Here is a 15,977-nt window from a genome sequence, read left to right as displayed (position 1 = left end):
ACACGGAAAAATGCAGTTTGAGATATAGAATTCACTGCTCTGTTGCATTCTCTCATCAACAAGGGGCCCATGGGCCACATTGTTCAACTTAACAATAATTCTTTTATCATTCTATTTCGAAAATTTGGAATATGAAACTTTAACCAAAATTTCATATATTCTAAGATTTGACAATACATTAAACAACTGACCAATCTCATTGCACTCGGACTCAAAGTATCAAAGATAACATAACTGTAAAATAAACCAAAAAAAATAATTATAAGAATATTTGTCTTCAAATACTGTTGATCTGAACGCCTTAGATTTAACCGGATTTTTTAAAAGACAAACCCGGTTGTTAGCGAAAATGCATGGTGAGCTGCTGCCAAAAGAGTACCCCTCTTGTGCGGATAACTCCTCCTACAGTTTTAAAGATAAGAAGTTGTTCTTTTGCAGATCAAATTTACATATATTAGAGATGTGCATTTTACTTGAATTTTGATTTTTTTAATATGATTTATGAACAAAAGGCCTATTGGCCTTATCGTTCACCTAGGAAACTTCAATGTGGCTTTTGCAATGTATATTCATATGCTTTATAATTACAGGGCTAATGAAATCATTTTTAATATTCCGGGATAGTTCAATCCAATAACCACCTGAATTCTAAAAAAAAAGTAAAAAATAGTAGCATAACATACAGTGAAATAATTGATCAAATCTAAGTACAAAAAATGGTCCAAATTACACCACTCTACCCTATATAATCATTAGAGCCCCGCCCTAACACCAGAATCCCTGAACCACAGAACCATAAAATTCCCAATTTTGAAAGAGGCATTCTTCCTCATCATAACTATGTACTGTAAGAGTTCATCTGCTTAATATACAATCATGCCAGCAGTTTGACTGCTTAACATCCTCAAATAAAGAAGAAGATTTTTTAAAAATTGCATTAATTTTGATGGTTTTAGCCCCACTCCTCAAGCCCCAGAGGCGCAGAGGCCATGAATTTCACAATTTTTTTTATACATTCCTTTACCTATACATTGTAGATGCTATATGCCAAATTTGGTTGAAATTGGTATATTGGTTCCAGAGAAGAAGCTAATAATGTTCAAAAGTTTACAACCGAACTGAATGACTCATGTGACCTAAAAATACTAGCTGTTGAACTTGGTCATTATCTAGCAGAATATTGCATATAGAGTACTCCATTTCTCTGGATAGGTATTGTTTATCAATTCAGGGTTAACAAATGGATTATGGATAAAGTTCACGTAAAAAAAAAACCAGTTTGCTGTCACATATACAGCTTTTCACTTGTTCAATATTGTAATGAATTTGAAAAATAACTATCTTTATCTAAACAACATACTGGTTTTGGTGTATACAGCTTTCTTTGGTTAGCGTAAAACACTATGATAAATGTATCTACACTTGCTGATAATCTTGATTGTCAAACAGCTTGCTGTCATAAGACCCGAATTAATTTTCTAAACTTAATTTGCAATCACAGCATATGTTAATTAATGAGAACAAATTAAATAATAGAGGGGTTTATTATTATGGTTATTATTAATATGCAAAAAGGCAAATTCATATAAAGCTGCAATAATGTATTCTCCTCAACTATCTGTCACTGTTCTACATTATCGCAGCTATTAATTGGTGTTCATCAGACGATAATATCACTGACTGACATCTAACAGAAAGACATTGGTTTCTACTGAACAAACATAGCAGTCACACAACTCCCACACACAGCTTATCATGACAAACATTGTAGTCACACAACTCTCACACACAGCTTATCCTGGCCTCAGTTGATACTGCCAAAACAAGTGGAAAAAGAAGTAACTGCATAAAGTGGACAAGTAATGAAAAAAAAAACCCACAAAATTCTATTTAACACAATTTGACCATACATTGCCAACAGGTTACCAGAAGTCTTATGCTTTGCAAAACAGATAATTTTTTAAAGAATTTCTTTAAAAGAGGTGACAGTTAATATAAATGTACAAAGTATTAAGAGAACACAATAAGTGAATACTCTTATGTTCGTTAGTAATAAACAATGCTCATAAATGAAGTTGCCCTCAAGTATTCATTTTGATAATAGTCACAATATTTATATGATTTACTGTACAATACATACTATAGTCTGTACTACATATGAAATTATATTCTTAGACAATACTAAAATGTCGATCAACTGATAGAACTTTCAAATTTGGTTTTAAGCTGGGGAAAATCAAATTAATTTTGTTGTGCATAGAATCATAAATTGTACAATTAAGTTACTATAATACATTTAAAATAATACTGTAAAGTACTTATATGCAAGATAAAGTAACCAATAAAGGCATTTAAAAAATATCAGATTCATCGTTACCAAGTTAGTCAAGACAATACAGCATATCATCTTCATTTAATGACATTTATGATAATTTTATCAAACAATCAATATATCAATAAAAAACATTAGTATTAACAAAAACAGAAAACAACTAATTATTTGGCAGTGACCATTTCTAAGTTGAATTAATTTTCATTTCAGGTAGGTTTGAAAATTCAAATGCGAATCTAACACCTGTTGTAATTTGATAGTTTCTTCAGAAGTCCTGAGAAAAATGAAGTAATTTTGTTTTAATAAATAAAGATAAAGAAGATAGCTCTAATAAATGGAAGAACAGTGAAAATACACTCAAATGACTTCTTGTCTTTAAGCTTGCTTATTTTTCAGTCTGTGTAATAAAAGTATCAAAAAGATATTACAGTATCAAATTTAAATTAAATGCATTTTTTGAAAGATATTAAAATATTTACTATCTTTCCTTTAACATATCATATCATTGCAAATGAAATGCAACATCAACAAATAAATGCAAAATAAATTCATTGAATTCAAAAACACAGTCACACATCACAACCCATTACACAACAGGACAGAGATAACATAGGCTAAAGGTGAGACTTCCAACATATTTCCTTCAAGTGATAGAATAGTTCTCAGTTTTCAGTGCGTTCAATTATATATACTCTTTGAATTGATTCTCAAAGTTACCTATACATGCACATCCACATGTGAAAAATGAAAATTTTACTACACTAATGCCAAAGTTCAATGTATCAACAATCTCATCAAAATCATTTCATAAAGCATAAAATTTTAATTTCAAACTCCTTTTTTGACATGTTCAAGTAATAAAATAAACCTGATTAATTAACTTAAAAAAAATTTAAAGTACGTGACATGATTTCCTGTGTTATTATAATAGAGGAAATTTTCTTACAGTACTATAAAAAGAAATATTTTTAAAGTCAGGTGTTTGTGAGTCAATTGGATATTTTTCTCCAGAATTAACGACCAGGTAAGCTGCTAATAATGATAGACAGCTATGTGTAGCACATACATTTACAGTGTTAAATACATAGTAAATGTAGATGTTTACAATATTATATAAAGTGGTGGATTTCATCATTAATGTTACCATCCTGGACTCCATATTTGTGTATTTTACATATACAATACACTTCTATGTGTGATAAAATAAATATGCTACATAATTATATAATATGTGAACAATTATTGGTTATGGTTTAAGTCATCTCCAAAACACTTTTCTAAGGTTGGAAGACTTCCAGACAACTAGCCCATATCTCAACTCACTCCCACTTCTTTCCTTATCTAACATGACTGAATGTAAACTTATTATCTATTTCTTTAATCCCCCATCAAGAAATGTATGTATCTGTGTATGTTTGTGTTTATTTGTAATACAATGTATATGTATAAAATATTTTCTGCAATACATAAAATAAAGGGAAAAGTGAATTAATATTTTGGTAATTGTTGGCAGTACATGTAGAGTTAACAAGATTGAATCAAAGTCACATTACCTTACTAAACTATAATCAGAGAAATACAAACAAGTGTCGGCTAAACAAAATACAAATCACAAAAGCCAAGACTAGGTTATAGTCAGTATAACAATATGTACAAGGGAATACTATCAGCACTCATTGAACATATTATCAAAATATTAATAAGGTGTCAAACTAGATTCCACCGTCATCAATAGTAATCATCCTCGGATGAAGTGTCGTCCCCGAGATACCACATATCTGCGTAACTGTCCATCTCAGCTTCTAGTTCTAACAGAAACAACTGATCCAGACGATTGTCGAACTCCTCCAGGAAATCCCACAGATTTATCCGGGCCATTATGTCTAGGTCCCCCTCTGCATTCTGTCGGCGTCGTCTCTCCCGAGGTTTGGGTGTGGCCTTTGTTCCGTCTGGATAGGCATGCATGTAGAAACACTTGTCGTTGAATGGACAGTCTCCTGTACCTTGCTTGAAATATTTACATGCTTTGTTGCTGCAAGTACAAAATAATTCAATAGATTTTTTAATGTTTCTATGAATGTATCCTGCAAGATCTTGTACAAAATGTGGAAGTTGAGGCTGAAGTTCACAGTAAACAGAGTTAATTAACTAACTAAAAAACAAAAGAGCTAACAATCCTCCCTTATAAGACCCAAAATATCATTGAGCATAGTAGTACCTATTCTTTTGATAAGCATATCTGATTGCATATTTGCCAGGCAGCCTCATTAAGTTCAACGAATCTTGATTAAAATAAATCAAAATCATCTGTACCTTAATGCATCCTTGTAGCCCCCAATAATTTTATTCTTCTCATCGTCAGTATCAACCCAGTATTTACTGGGTGTCACAAAGTTGGAATTTACTCTGCATTCAGGACAAGCCCTACAAAATCAAACAGAAACTTATCTTTAGAATCAATTGCAAACATAAGATTTTCATTTTTAAAATTCAAGTCAGTAATGTTAGAAAAATATTTATCAAAAGTAAATAAAGAGATGCAATAAGATTGACAGCCATTAACTTGTTTGAATGACAATGATTCTTTCCTAAATAGACCCGGCTCTTAAATGTCTAGCAATTTAAATGAATAATTACCTAACAATCTTCCTTTCAAATTGTTTTGCCCCTCTCCATTTCCTGATGCATGAGAGACAGAAGATATGGTTACAGTCTGACATGATGCCGAACCTTTGCTCAGAGGGGGGCTGTTTCTCCATGACGATCTCCATACATATCCCACAGGCCTTGTCTTTGCTCCGTGCAATGGCAAACGAGTGTTCCATGTTCTCTTCTAGTTCAGCCACACATATCTATTGAAGGTAGAGTGGCAAAAAGAATATTTTCCACGTCAGGAAAATTTTCTCAAAAGCATATATACATAGTGCAACTATTTTATGATTCCCTCAAGAATACACTTATACTGTGGATTCAATTAATCAAATTCTTGTGGTAGCCTTTTTTTAAAAGGCTCTTGGGTTTGTGTGATGGTAATAAATGTATTTCTATATGTATTTATTTGTTTTATCTATTTTCATTATCTGTTTTGTTAAGCACAGTCTTGAATTTTAAATAACCGACAGTTACACTGCTCAACTGGATTGAGTTGGCTGAGTAATCTCTTGTGTTTCATTTTTCTTTGTGTGTAAAGTATCAGTTTTTTATGTTTTTAATTCAATGAGGAATGAGGATAGAACATTGGGGGCATTGGGACCTAAGAGACACCACAAATTCTAATGATTTCACAGTATTAATTTTAATATTTGAAAATGGATTAAATTAACCCAGAGCAAAATAAAGGTACAATATATTCAAAATTGTCTTTATTATTTCCTTCTCATTGCATTCCTGTGGCAACATTTTTTTTTTTACTTTTAATGAGTACTCTAAATTTTCATGTAACAAACTCAATAGTCAATCTTACCGATGGTCATTGTCCATCTCTCAACATTCAAATCATGTGCACAATATTTCAATTCATGAAAGTGGCTAAAACAAATATTCTCTCAACAAAATGATATTATCCCATGTCCCCCATCACTGGTACAATAAACACAAGAAAAACCTTACCTTGGCGTGTTCTTCCCTCTGTGTTTTGTCTGTAGGATGGAGGACAGCATATCCACACATCTCACAAATGTCTCCATGGATATATTCACACTCTGATTCATAGGGACACACCCCTTTAGCTAAATATGGGCATAGTAACTGTCCATCAGAAACTTGCACCTCCTCAAACGGAGGTGGCAGATCTTGCTCTTCATCTTTGGCAGCTTTGGCATATGAAGCAGGAACTAGAATTAAAAAATAGATATATTGAAGTTTCAGTCTTATGTTTCACTAGTAGATACAATCAGAATGTATGTATGAATGTCACTAAATATGGAGTGAATTTTGCTTTTTTTTTATTTTTTAGGTTGCTCAATGTTTTCATATCCACATATATGCAACTTCCAGTAATAATGGAAAATGTTGAAGTTTTATGTACTTGACACTCAGATTTAATTTTACATACTTGTTGAACAAATATATGGTTTTCCAGGAACAAACTCTGAGGCTTTCACCCACTGCTCTGGAGGTTTGGGTGTGGATGGCAGCTCTGGTGGTTTTGTCTGGCCTCCCTTTTTCAGTGATGTCATTTTTAGTTCTGAAATTTCTGTTTTGCTTTGTAAAGGGTTTAGAGTTCTCTGTAAAGGTGCTTGTTTTGAAACTGGTGGCTTTGGTCTTGTGTGGTCATATCTATTGAAAAAAGTGAAACCAAGCTAAATCTAAGGCAATCAGTAATATTATACTTGCTGGTAATTCACTGAGAAAATATAAGATGTGCATGTACCTATTTGCCCCAATATAGTGAATTTAAAATTTACTTCACTTGAATTCGATTTTGAATACATAATATTTCACCAGTTTGGTCTATCATTTGATGCCTTTTATGAGACTTTTCATAAAAATTGTTTGTGTTAAGTAGAAACGAAAATAATATATAGCTTTTTGAAAGAAAATTATGCTTATTTCTACCAATATGCCTGCATTTACCTGCATCCTACACCATATGAGCAGTTCCCAGCCAAGTAGTATCGACAGACATTGGATGGTTTTGCAGATTTATCATGTGCATACTGACAATTGTTTCCTCTTTGACAAACACCATGGAGAAAATACCTGGTTAAGAAACAGTGAGAGTATAAAAAATTAATAGGATTACAGACAACTAGCCCTATTACCAACTTGTTCCCCTCCCCCGGCCATGTTACCACCCAATCCCATTATTGTGACTAACACAAAACAAATTCAAAGTTGCCCAAATTTAATAATTTATAGATTACTTACCAAGATTTTTGTGTAAATCAGTATATTCTAATTTATATAAACTGAGTATAACAGTGGCAAATGTATCAACATTTTATCTACAAGAGGCCCCTGGGCCACATTGCTCACCTGAGCAACTAAAGAAATAATAAAATCAGTTTTTTTATGAAATCATAAAAGAAAATATCCAAACAACGAAAGTGTAATATTGATCCTGAATTCAAAATTTTCATAATTTCTCCAGATGTTCTTATGTTGAGCCCCTTTTGTAACTGGATGGTTTTATAGTTATATCATATCTTGAGCATTGCCATTCAATATCTTAAGATGCCATCATAAAGGAAACAATTTTCAAACTTCATCAAAGCTATTTAGAAGCATCATATTTGGTACAAACGAGGTAGAGTAAACCATTGTAATTAGACGCACTGAAGAGGACCATCAGAGTTGGCTTGTCACACCATCAAACTCTGGTGACTGTGCATGGACCATCAGCCTTTTGTTTGTTAAATCATGGGGTTTAGACAGACCATCATGTTTTTGAATGACCATTTGACTTAAATTTAGCTAAGGGAAAGTTTTGACTAATGTAACTCGCTGAAAATGTGAATTCCTTTCAAGAGTGCTCACTGTAAACATTTTTTTAACCACAATGATTAGCAGATAAAATTGTACTGTTCAAACTGAGATTCCTACATAGCACAAATAAAATGAATCATTACTCTAACAGTTGCATGATCATAAACAACATTAACCATTGTTTAAAAAATGTTCTTTTGAAAACACTTCAAAACAGCACTCAATATCATGTATTATTTGTATCTGCATTTAACGTATTGCTCGATAACACTGACACCCGAGTTATGTTATTAATTTCTTATCACAAATTTACTAAATGTTAACAAGATTCAGTCTGTTGGCATCTTTTTCAGTGTCATACTTTATGATGCTTGGTATCATTAAAACAACGTTTTCTTGAATTTTTTGTTTGATTCCCTTTTTGGTAAATGTTGGTTGATACCTGCACTGGATGCGGGACGACCACGACGGCGATTCTGTCCCCCCTTCTGCCATTCTTTCTGACTGTTGAGCAACTTGATCCGAAACTACCGTTGGTCGCTAAACTTGAATATTTTTCAAATGTCGAACCCGATTATTTTTATTTTTTCTCTTTTTACGAATCATTTTACGCATTCTTTGTATATAAATAAATGTTATAAAATAAATCTTTTGAAAAAATATTTTGTTGTAATGATCAGAGACAGAAAATAATACATAAAATTTCATTTGATTGGTAACAAATACGAAACCAAGAGGCTCCCGAACAATGCAATGTTTATGTTTTCGCGCTGGTGAAAAAGTATGTATGAAATGACATTCCCATGTAAAATGAGTTAATCATTATCTTCAATTATCTTGTGTTGATTGTTTTATTAATTTTTCAACAATATTTGAAATATTCACTTTCTATTTACATTTATTTCCCCCCAGAGGCAGGTATCTTACTTTCGAGAGGAAGCAAGAAATTAAACCATGATATAATTGATATGTACAAAAAAATTGGCTGACCGATCAGAGACTTCTGCCATTGTATTGATTATTAAATTTGGGGTAAGTATAGACGGTTTACGCTGATATTAAAAAAGTTTCAAACAAAATACAAAGTGCAGTTCATTTGACAAGTTTCGACTATACATCATGTACATTCCTTTCTGCTACCTTTACATGAATTCACCACTGTCATGAGATTTTTAATTAATTACCTGATATAATCAGATGCCGATGAAGGGCATAAAATTGAGACTTTCGAGAAGAGTTCAAGTAAATTCCTTCTCCATGCCATGAAGGCACATAATGCTAGTGCATGCATTCATTCGTCCACTTTATGTGGTGCTAAGAGGATAAGAGTCATTGACTTCCCCTTAATGGAACACCAGTCCATCGCAGGTTAACCCTTAGTGTAAGTCAGTACTCAATTTCAGCTGGATGGACTAAGACAATGTAGATAAAGTACCTTGTCTAAGGACATGTGCTACACACAAAATAGTTAACGCAGTGGGGTTCAAACCAGCAACCTTTGAGCTACATGTCTAACACCTATGACCACTGAGCCATGTGCTCCACATATTTAAGGACAATCACCTTTAATTTTTTGAGGTTTCATATTATTTGTAGTAGCTGCAGGTCTGTAGAACCTGGTCTGAAAAAAATGGATAGACTAGTTACCTGGGAGCTTAAAAATTGCACTAGCTTGGACTACCTTTTACAAGTTAAAATGTGTTCAGCTCTAAATACTTAGCCGGAAAATACCACATATTCAACAAAATAATAAAGACTTATAGGAGGTGAGGCAATAATTACAGAAAAATTAAATAAGTTGATCAAATACCCATCATGATAGTTTTAGATTGTGTTAACATGCATACACAGATTTTAAAATGGGGTTTAGGTATCCATGGTAATTGTTGAAAATAGATGCATTCACGGAAAAAAAAGTTTACTTTTTATTTTTTAGATAATTAATTATGAATTACAGCATAATGTAATCATTAAAAAAAAAATTGCCTCAAGTACTTGAAACAGGAAGTAAAAACTTAGAAGCATTTTGTATGAAATCCTTTTAAAGCAGGAAATAAAATTAATATTATTAACATGTGTTTTTCCATGATCTTAAGGAAAATGATACCATAATTTGATGATATAGATACTGATTGTTTTCACAAGAAGACAAGGGTGCTTTTGTAAACTTTTGAAAAGGGTTAACTTAAATAAATGCTTCCTGCTAGTAAAAAGAATTTGATAGAATATCATATTTGTTGGTAATCATGTTGCGATACTCTCTCGTATGGACCAGTAAACGTATCTACATAATGCATGCATACAAGTTAAATTCAAAGGTAAAGTACAAAGTTAAAGTTTAAAAAAGTTTTGCAGTGCTGTTAATAATGTTGTTGTTGTTATGGTAAAAGATAGTATGACCTCTGTTTTCAATAAGACCATTTAAAATTTGATCAATGACAATGAAGGCATATGGGCCATAAATTTAACAGGGTTAAAAATATATATACTCTAGCTTTAGTAGAGTAGAGTAGGGGCAAGTGGCCTACAATGAAATAGACAGGCCTACCTCACAGCACTGTTTGACACAACTAACCAAAGTCCAAGCTCCTGTTAAAATGTTCTATCTATTCTTCCATGTAAAACTATCTAATTCATCTTCTATGATAAATGTTATTCAGGTTTCAGTTCCTACAAAATGATGTAAATGTGAAAATTGTTGCATTAAACATGTTTACCCTTTCTATTGTGATCTCTTATAGGTTTGAAAGAAACTCTATGAGTAAAGAAAACATTTGACGGAATGAATCCATAAATGGGAGTCATTCAACGTAACAGTCTCGCAGGTATTTTCCCCAAGTAAGTGATTAGAAATCGTTTTGATGTACAGCCATGGCCAATGTGTGTATCCAGATGTGCGAGTCCATGTACCAGCTGCCCTCCCGGATCTGCTGCTTTCTGTTGGTCCTGATCCAGGGTGGGATACTGGATTACTACCTGATCACTCACAAGAACCTGTATTGGTACGGATGGATAGGAGCTGACGTGGCCATTGGGTTTGTCCTGTTCGTGGCTTTCATGATTTCCTACAGGCATCTTAGATACATCAGGAAGTCCAGCACCAACAACAGGCCAATCCAGGCGGGAAGCCTCCCTCTGGCTTATTTCGCTTGGTTTATTTACTCTCTAGCCCTGGCAGGGAGGGTCGGAATCATCTTCAATGATTTCGCATGGGAGCTAAAGGAAGAGGATGTGTTCGGTCCAAACACCTTAAAGATCACCATTTGCTTAGCTGCCATCATATTTCTTCTGTTGCTGATGAGTCACCATGATGCCGAATTAAACTCAGAGCGTCGTCACTACATCGAAGAAATGACAGCCACGGTTGTGTTTGATATTCTCGACTCTGTGGATGCTCTTGACATCATGTTTGAAAAAGAAGACATTGATGACTTACCGAATGGAATGGGAATGTGCATCATCACGATTTCCTGTTTAAACCTGATTCTTCCGGTTCTTCCCTTGTGCACACTTAGTCGCACTCACTTTGGACACCACATTCAACAGGAATCCATCATCTTGCTGCACAAGCTGTCCCTGGTCTTCATTGTGAATCTCCCTTTGCTTGTTTTCAGGCTTGTGCTTTGGCACGCCTTGAGTAAGGAAATCTCCATTTTCCCTGTGAAGAATGTAATCGTGATATTCCTTGTGTTTCAAGATCTCTACGAGAGACAGAAATTACGAGCAAGAGATGAGACTGATTCTACGGCATCTCATCATGAGATGAAACAGTTTCCGATCGAATCCTAATACAGATGTACTGTAGGACATAGGACATACAAACTTGTTGGTTGCTTTGGTAATTGCTTTGCTTTTGAGCTTTTGAAATGATACATTTAATAATGTAAAATTTTCTGCCAATGTGATTAACATGATTGTGCATGTATTTAAATATTAGTTATGAAGTTGGACAGTTTACTGTACACAATTTTGCAATGTTCATGTGACTTAATTTTTATTTGGTTGTTGTTCCCAAATTCAATTTTAGATATTTAGGAAAAGTATTTGTTGTGAAATTTTATTATGAGTTCAGCTGTTATAATGTGTTATATATACATGATATACATGTATGTTTTTTCCTGATAAGAAATCCTTACTGTGTGTGTTGGGTTCCAACCAATAATTATATATTAAACACACACACACAAAACAAACAAAGTAACTTAAATTCGAATTTAAAAATGTTGCTAAAGAGAGTTTTTTGATAATGTCATACATTTATAATTCAATCAGCATCTGTTGTGTTGTTAAATTGGAATTTAATTAATCTTTTTTTTAAATTTTCCTTAATTGCTTTTACTAAAATGTTATGATGCTTGCCAGTCATCGAGATCTGTTTGTATTTCCTGAATTATCTTTCATGAAATCCCAAGTTAGGTATTTTTACATCCTGTCAAGTTTCCAGCGCTGTATGTAATAGAACGCAGCTTAATTAGATTTAACATGGTTAATATTTAGAATTTTATTTTGTCGTTTATGCCAATGTAACAGGCAATGAGATTAACACTGCACTGATCAAACAGTTTTATCATCTGATAACTTGATATTTACATCCATTAAATAAGTGTTTTGTCATAGTATATGTGTTAAATCACAACTTCATAGTAATTCTATATTTTTATTTTTTTTAACTGATTTTTTAAAATAATTTACTGCAAATGTGGTTATTTATCTGGTTTTATGAGACTTAACAAGTTAACAACATACAAAAAGTAGACCTTATAAATGCATGTATATTCAGATATCGGTGCCTTTTGTTTAAAACACGTCTTACGGGAAAAACTTATGCTTAATACAGATATCATGTAAATGCTTATTTGTATGCTCATAGACTATAATATTATTAATTTAGCAACTATCGGCGATTATTTCTGATGCTGTCATCTAGTCAACTCTGCATTTAATCAGTACATATGTATAATGCTGATGCTTTTATTAATTTATTTTGAAATTAATATGCCTAGCTACATTGTAAATTTAAATTTTACAATAATAGTATGGTAACAGTAGTTAATCATTTTATCATAATTATAACAACCTTCCAAATATTCTCTCTCTCTCTCTCTCTCTCTCTCTCTCTCTCTCTCTCTCTCTCTCTCTTCTCTCTCTCTCTCTCTCTCTCTCTCTCTCTCTCTCTCTCTCTCTCTCTCTCTCTCTCATCTGAAAAAGATCAATTTTTAAAACTATACACAGAACTGACAAACATATAGCAAGATTTTAAGCTTGCATTTCTTTGTCTGGTGTAAACATTTGTCTTTTGTTATGAAGAAGAGAGGGCATATTGCTGTCTGTCAGTCTGTCCATCATCAGTTTCTGATAATTTTCTTCGCAGAGATGCACCTACTAAAATGAAATTTGGTACATACAGATTAAAATAAATATAATCTAGGTCAAGTTCAATTTTGAGGTGGATGGAGCAATTTTTGACAGAGTTATGCCCCTTCTACTTTGAAAAAATTCCAATTAATTGCAGTTTCTGTTCATTTTCTTCGCAGAGCAAGTTCAATTTTGGGTTTGTTCGAGCAATATTTGATAGGGTAATGCCCCTTGGACTTCAAAAAATTCCAATTACATGTAGTTGCAGAGGTCTTCAAGGGAGGGAGGCATAAGTGTTTCACAAAGTGTTTTACAAAGTGTTTCACAAATATCTCTTTCTACATGAAAATCTTGCAACTAGTACATGGCATATACACTGCTTATTTGTCAATATTGCTTGTCTTGTTTTCTGTAGACAATATGTGTATGAATCATAGAAATGTTTTTATTTTGGGAGTTTTTGATTTTGCTTCATTTTAATACTTAGTGATCATTCCACTTTAATTGATTTTAATTCCAAGTTGTGTGCAATAGATGTTGTGTTACTTCGTTTCTTCCAAGAGATTTTTTTTTATTATTTGAAGTGCATGTACCTGTATATGATAGTTTATAGTTTTTATTTTTAGACCTTTATATACTTTTTGTTTTCTTTTATCTACTTCTTTAAGATCATTTTGCTTTTAAATTAACTCAATGTACTGTTTTAATGCCAGTATATCAAAGAGAACGAGTTCTTTTCTTGTAACTTTCTGCAAATGTTCATGTAATTTATACGTCTTTACTCATTTCAAAACTTTTGTTTATGAATGGAAAATATACAAACCAGACTTTGCTCACATCAAATGCTGTTGTTTCTGACTTGTATTTCTCTCTGTTTGCTTCTCAAATTGTGTTCATAGAGTTTTCAAATTGCCATCATTGAAGCACTCCAATGCAAAACATTCTTAATTTGTTCCTCTTATGTGTGATTCATTTAATTTTTGTTTGTGCCTGATTCTGATTGTTGTTGTTTGTATAGCTGAAGATTCCCTGTTTTACGTGAGTGCTAGCTTATTTCTGCAATTTAACTGTTTTGCATCAAATCAAGGAAATATAAAATTGCAAGCAACAAATTTTTATTATAATTTTCTTTTAGTTTACATCTTTCACAAAAAAATATAAGCGAGATCTTTAAAAAAATCTGTGAGAAGTGCTTCTCACGATTTTAGGCTGATATTAATACCTCACGTATAATTAGGAATCTACAGTATTTATTTTTTATTTGACATATTGTTGGAATGAATCTCAGCATCTGAGTAACTATGACTTTACTTCGTGATTTTGGATTTGAACTGAAAATGGTTAATTCGTTTAGGCAGGTATTTTCCTTTTTGAAGTTTTTATAAAGGATAATTTTTTCAAGATAGGATTTGCCTTCAAATTACATGTACATGATGTTAAGAACTTAAGCATCAGTTTAGCAAATCAATCCTTATATATTGAGACATAGAGATAATTTTCACATAGATAAGTTATTAATAAATTTAAAGAGTATTTTCAACTAATAAGAAATATTGATTGTTTTGGTTTTTTTTCTATAATGACTGTTTAGATATCTGAAAATTAACGATATATCCAAGCGTATGTAAAAGGACCTGTCTCCAGATTCATAAATGAATTGATTCAATGATTGAACAAAATTACCATGTATCTATGTGGATGTGCAATGAGTTTTTATGTCTTAATTCCAATGTATTAATGAATCTCTTATTAATGTACATGCTTAATGTGTCGATAATTATACTCAGTCTCAGAAAACTAATTAAACAATATTTATTGATATTATTAAACATAATTATACATTGGCATAAAATTACTTTGTATTTCAAATTCAGATTTTTGCAATTAAAATTACATTTGAGATTTCGATATCAATTTTGATAAACATGTACAATGTAGAGAATGATTATCTACAAAATTTAAACAATACATGTTGATCAAGTTTCTTGACTGCTGCCTTTTTTCAATTGTTTTCCCAGTTTGTCTTGTCCTTTTTTTTGAGATGTCAATGTGTGGCCAATAAATAACAATAGAAATACTTTTGTTTGAAGTTTTCAACCCGTATTTATTTCTTCTATGTGAAAGAAGGAATAGGCTGTATATGCCCTGACCTTATATTCTCAAGGGTAAAGGTTCTTTTGTCATGCAGGTAGACTAAGTATAGTCCACGCTTTGTACAGTGGTACCATCAATGACCCCTATGTACATGTATTTCAAGGTCACAAGGTCATAGGTCAAACTTCTTCAGACATTAATAACCAATAGACCAAGTGATGCCCAATCAATATCTAATAACCCAATTAAAGTTAAACTCTTTAGAGAGTAGGTGACCCAATTTGATTTTAGGGTCAAAGGTCAACAACTCTGGATATGGAAGGGTCAAAGGTCAACAACTCTGGATATGGAAAGGTATATTGTAGACCGAATATCTTCATGCAGAGCTCTTCTTTGATATGTTGAGAATTTGTTGTTGGAACGATTGTAACCTTTAAGGAGGAGATGACCCAGCCCCCTTGTTATTATGAGGTCAAAAGGTCAAAGTCAAACTACTCTCAAATATACTAAAATTATGTTGTTCATTTTAATATCTTTAGAACACTTTGATTGTTCTGTCAGACCTGTGTGAAAATGTTTACCTTTTCACATTGCCATTTGGAAGACATGTAATATTACATGTATCTATTAATTTAACACGACATGTTCTTGTAATAAATGTATTCACATAGCTGTAATAGATGATTACACTATAAGATAAGATCTTGACATATAGGTAACTTTTAATGTAATAGTTATTGATCATACTTTAATCTTGATAGAAAATTAT

The 15,977-nt window shown here is 32.5% G+C and overlaps 2 protein-coding genes across 2 annotated transcripts; one reads left to right on the top strand and one right to left on the bottom strand.

Moving 5' to 3' along the window:
* Window positions 1–1,470: 1,470 nt before the first annotated feature.
* Window positions 1,471–8,334, bottom strand: LOC105319399 (probable E3 ubiquitin-protein ligase makorin-1). The gene is made up of 7 exons (XM_034451324.2): window positions 8,202–8,334; window positions 6,908–7,033; window positions 6,387–6,610; window positions 5,942–6,165; window positions 4,970–5,184; window positions 4,646–4,756; window positions 1,471–4,364 (listed from the first exon to the last, which is right to left on the bottom strand). The coding sequence occupies exons 1-7, from the start codon at window positions 8,252–8,254 to the stop codon at window positions 4,061–4,063; spliced, it is 1,257 nt and encodes a 418-aa protein (XP_034307215.2). The 5' UTR covers window positions 8,255–8,334; the 3' UTR covers window positions 1,471–4,060.
* Window positions 8,335–8,391: 57 nt separating this feature from the next.
* LOC105319400 (transmembrane protein 121B) lies at window positions 8,392–15,196 on the top strand. Its single transcript, XM_011416924.4, has 3 exons — window positions 8,392–8,540; window positions 8,672–8,791; window positions 10,501–15,196. The coding sequence occupies exon 3, from the start codon at window positions 10,631–10,633 to the stop codon at window positions 11,546–11,548; it is 918 nt and encodes a 305-aa protein (XP_011415226.1). The 5' UTR covers window positions 8,392–8,540; window positions 8,672–8,791; window positions 10,501–10,630; the 3' UTR covers window positions 11,549–15,196.
* The last annotated feature ends 781 nt before the right edge of the window (window positions 15,197–15,977 follow it).

The sequence above is a fragment of the Magallana gigas genome, chromosome 4 (assembly GCF_963853765.1).
Source record: "Magallana gigas chromosome 4, xbMagGiga1.1, whole genome shotgun sequence".
Lineage (NCBI taxonomy): Eukaryota > Metazoa > Mollusca > Bivalvia > Ostreida > Ostreidae > Magallana > Magallana gigas.
This window is presented reverse-complemented; position numbering and strand designations above follow the sequence as displayed.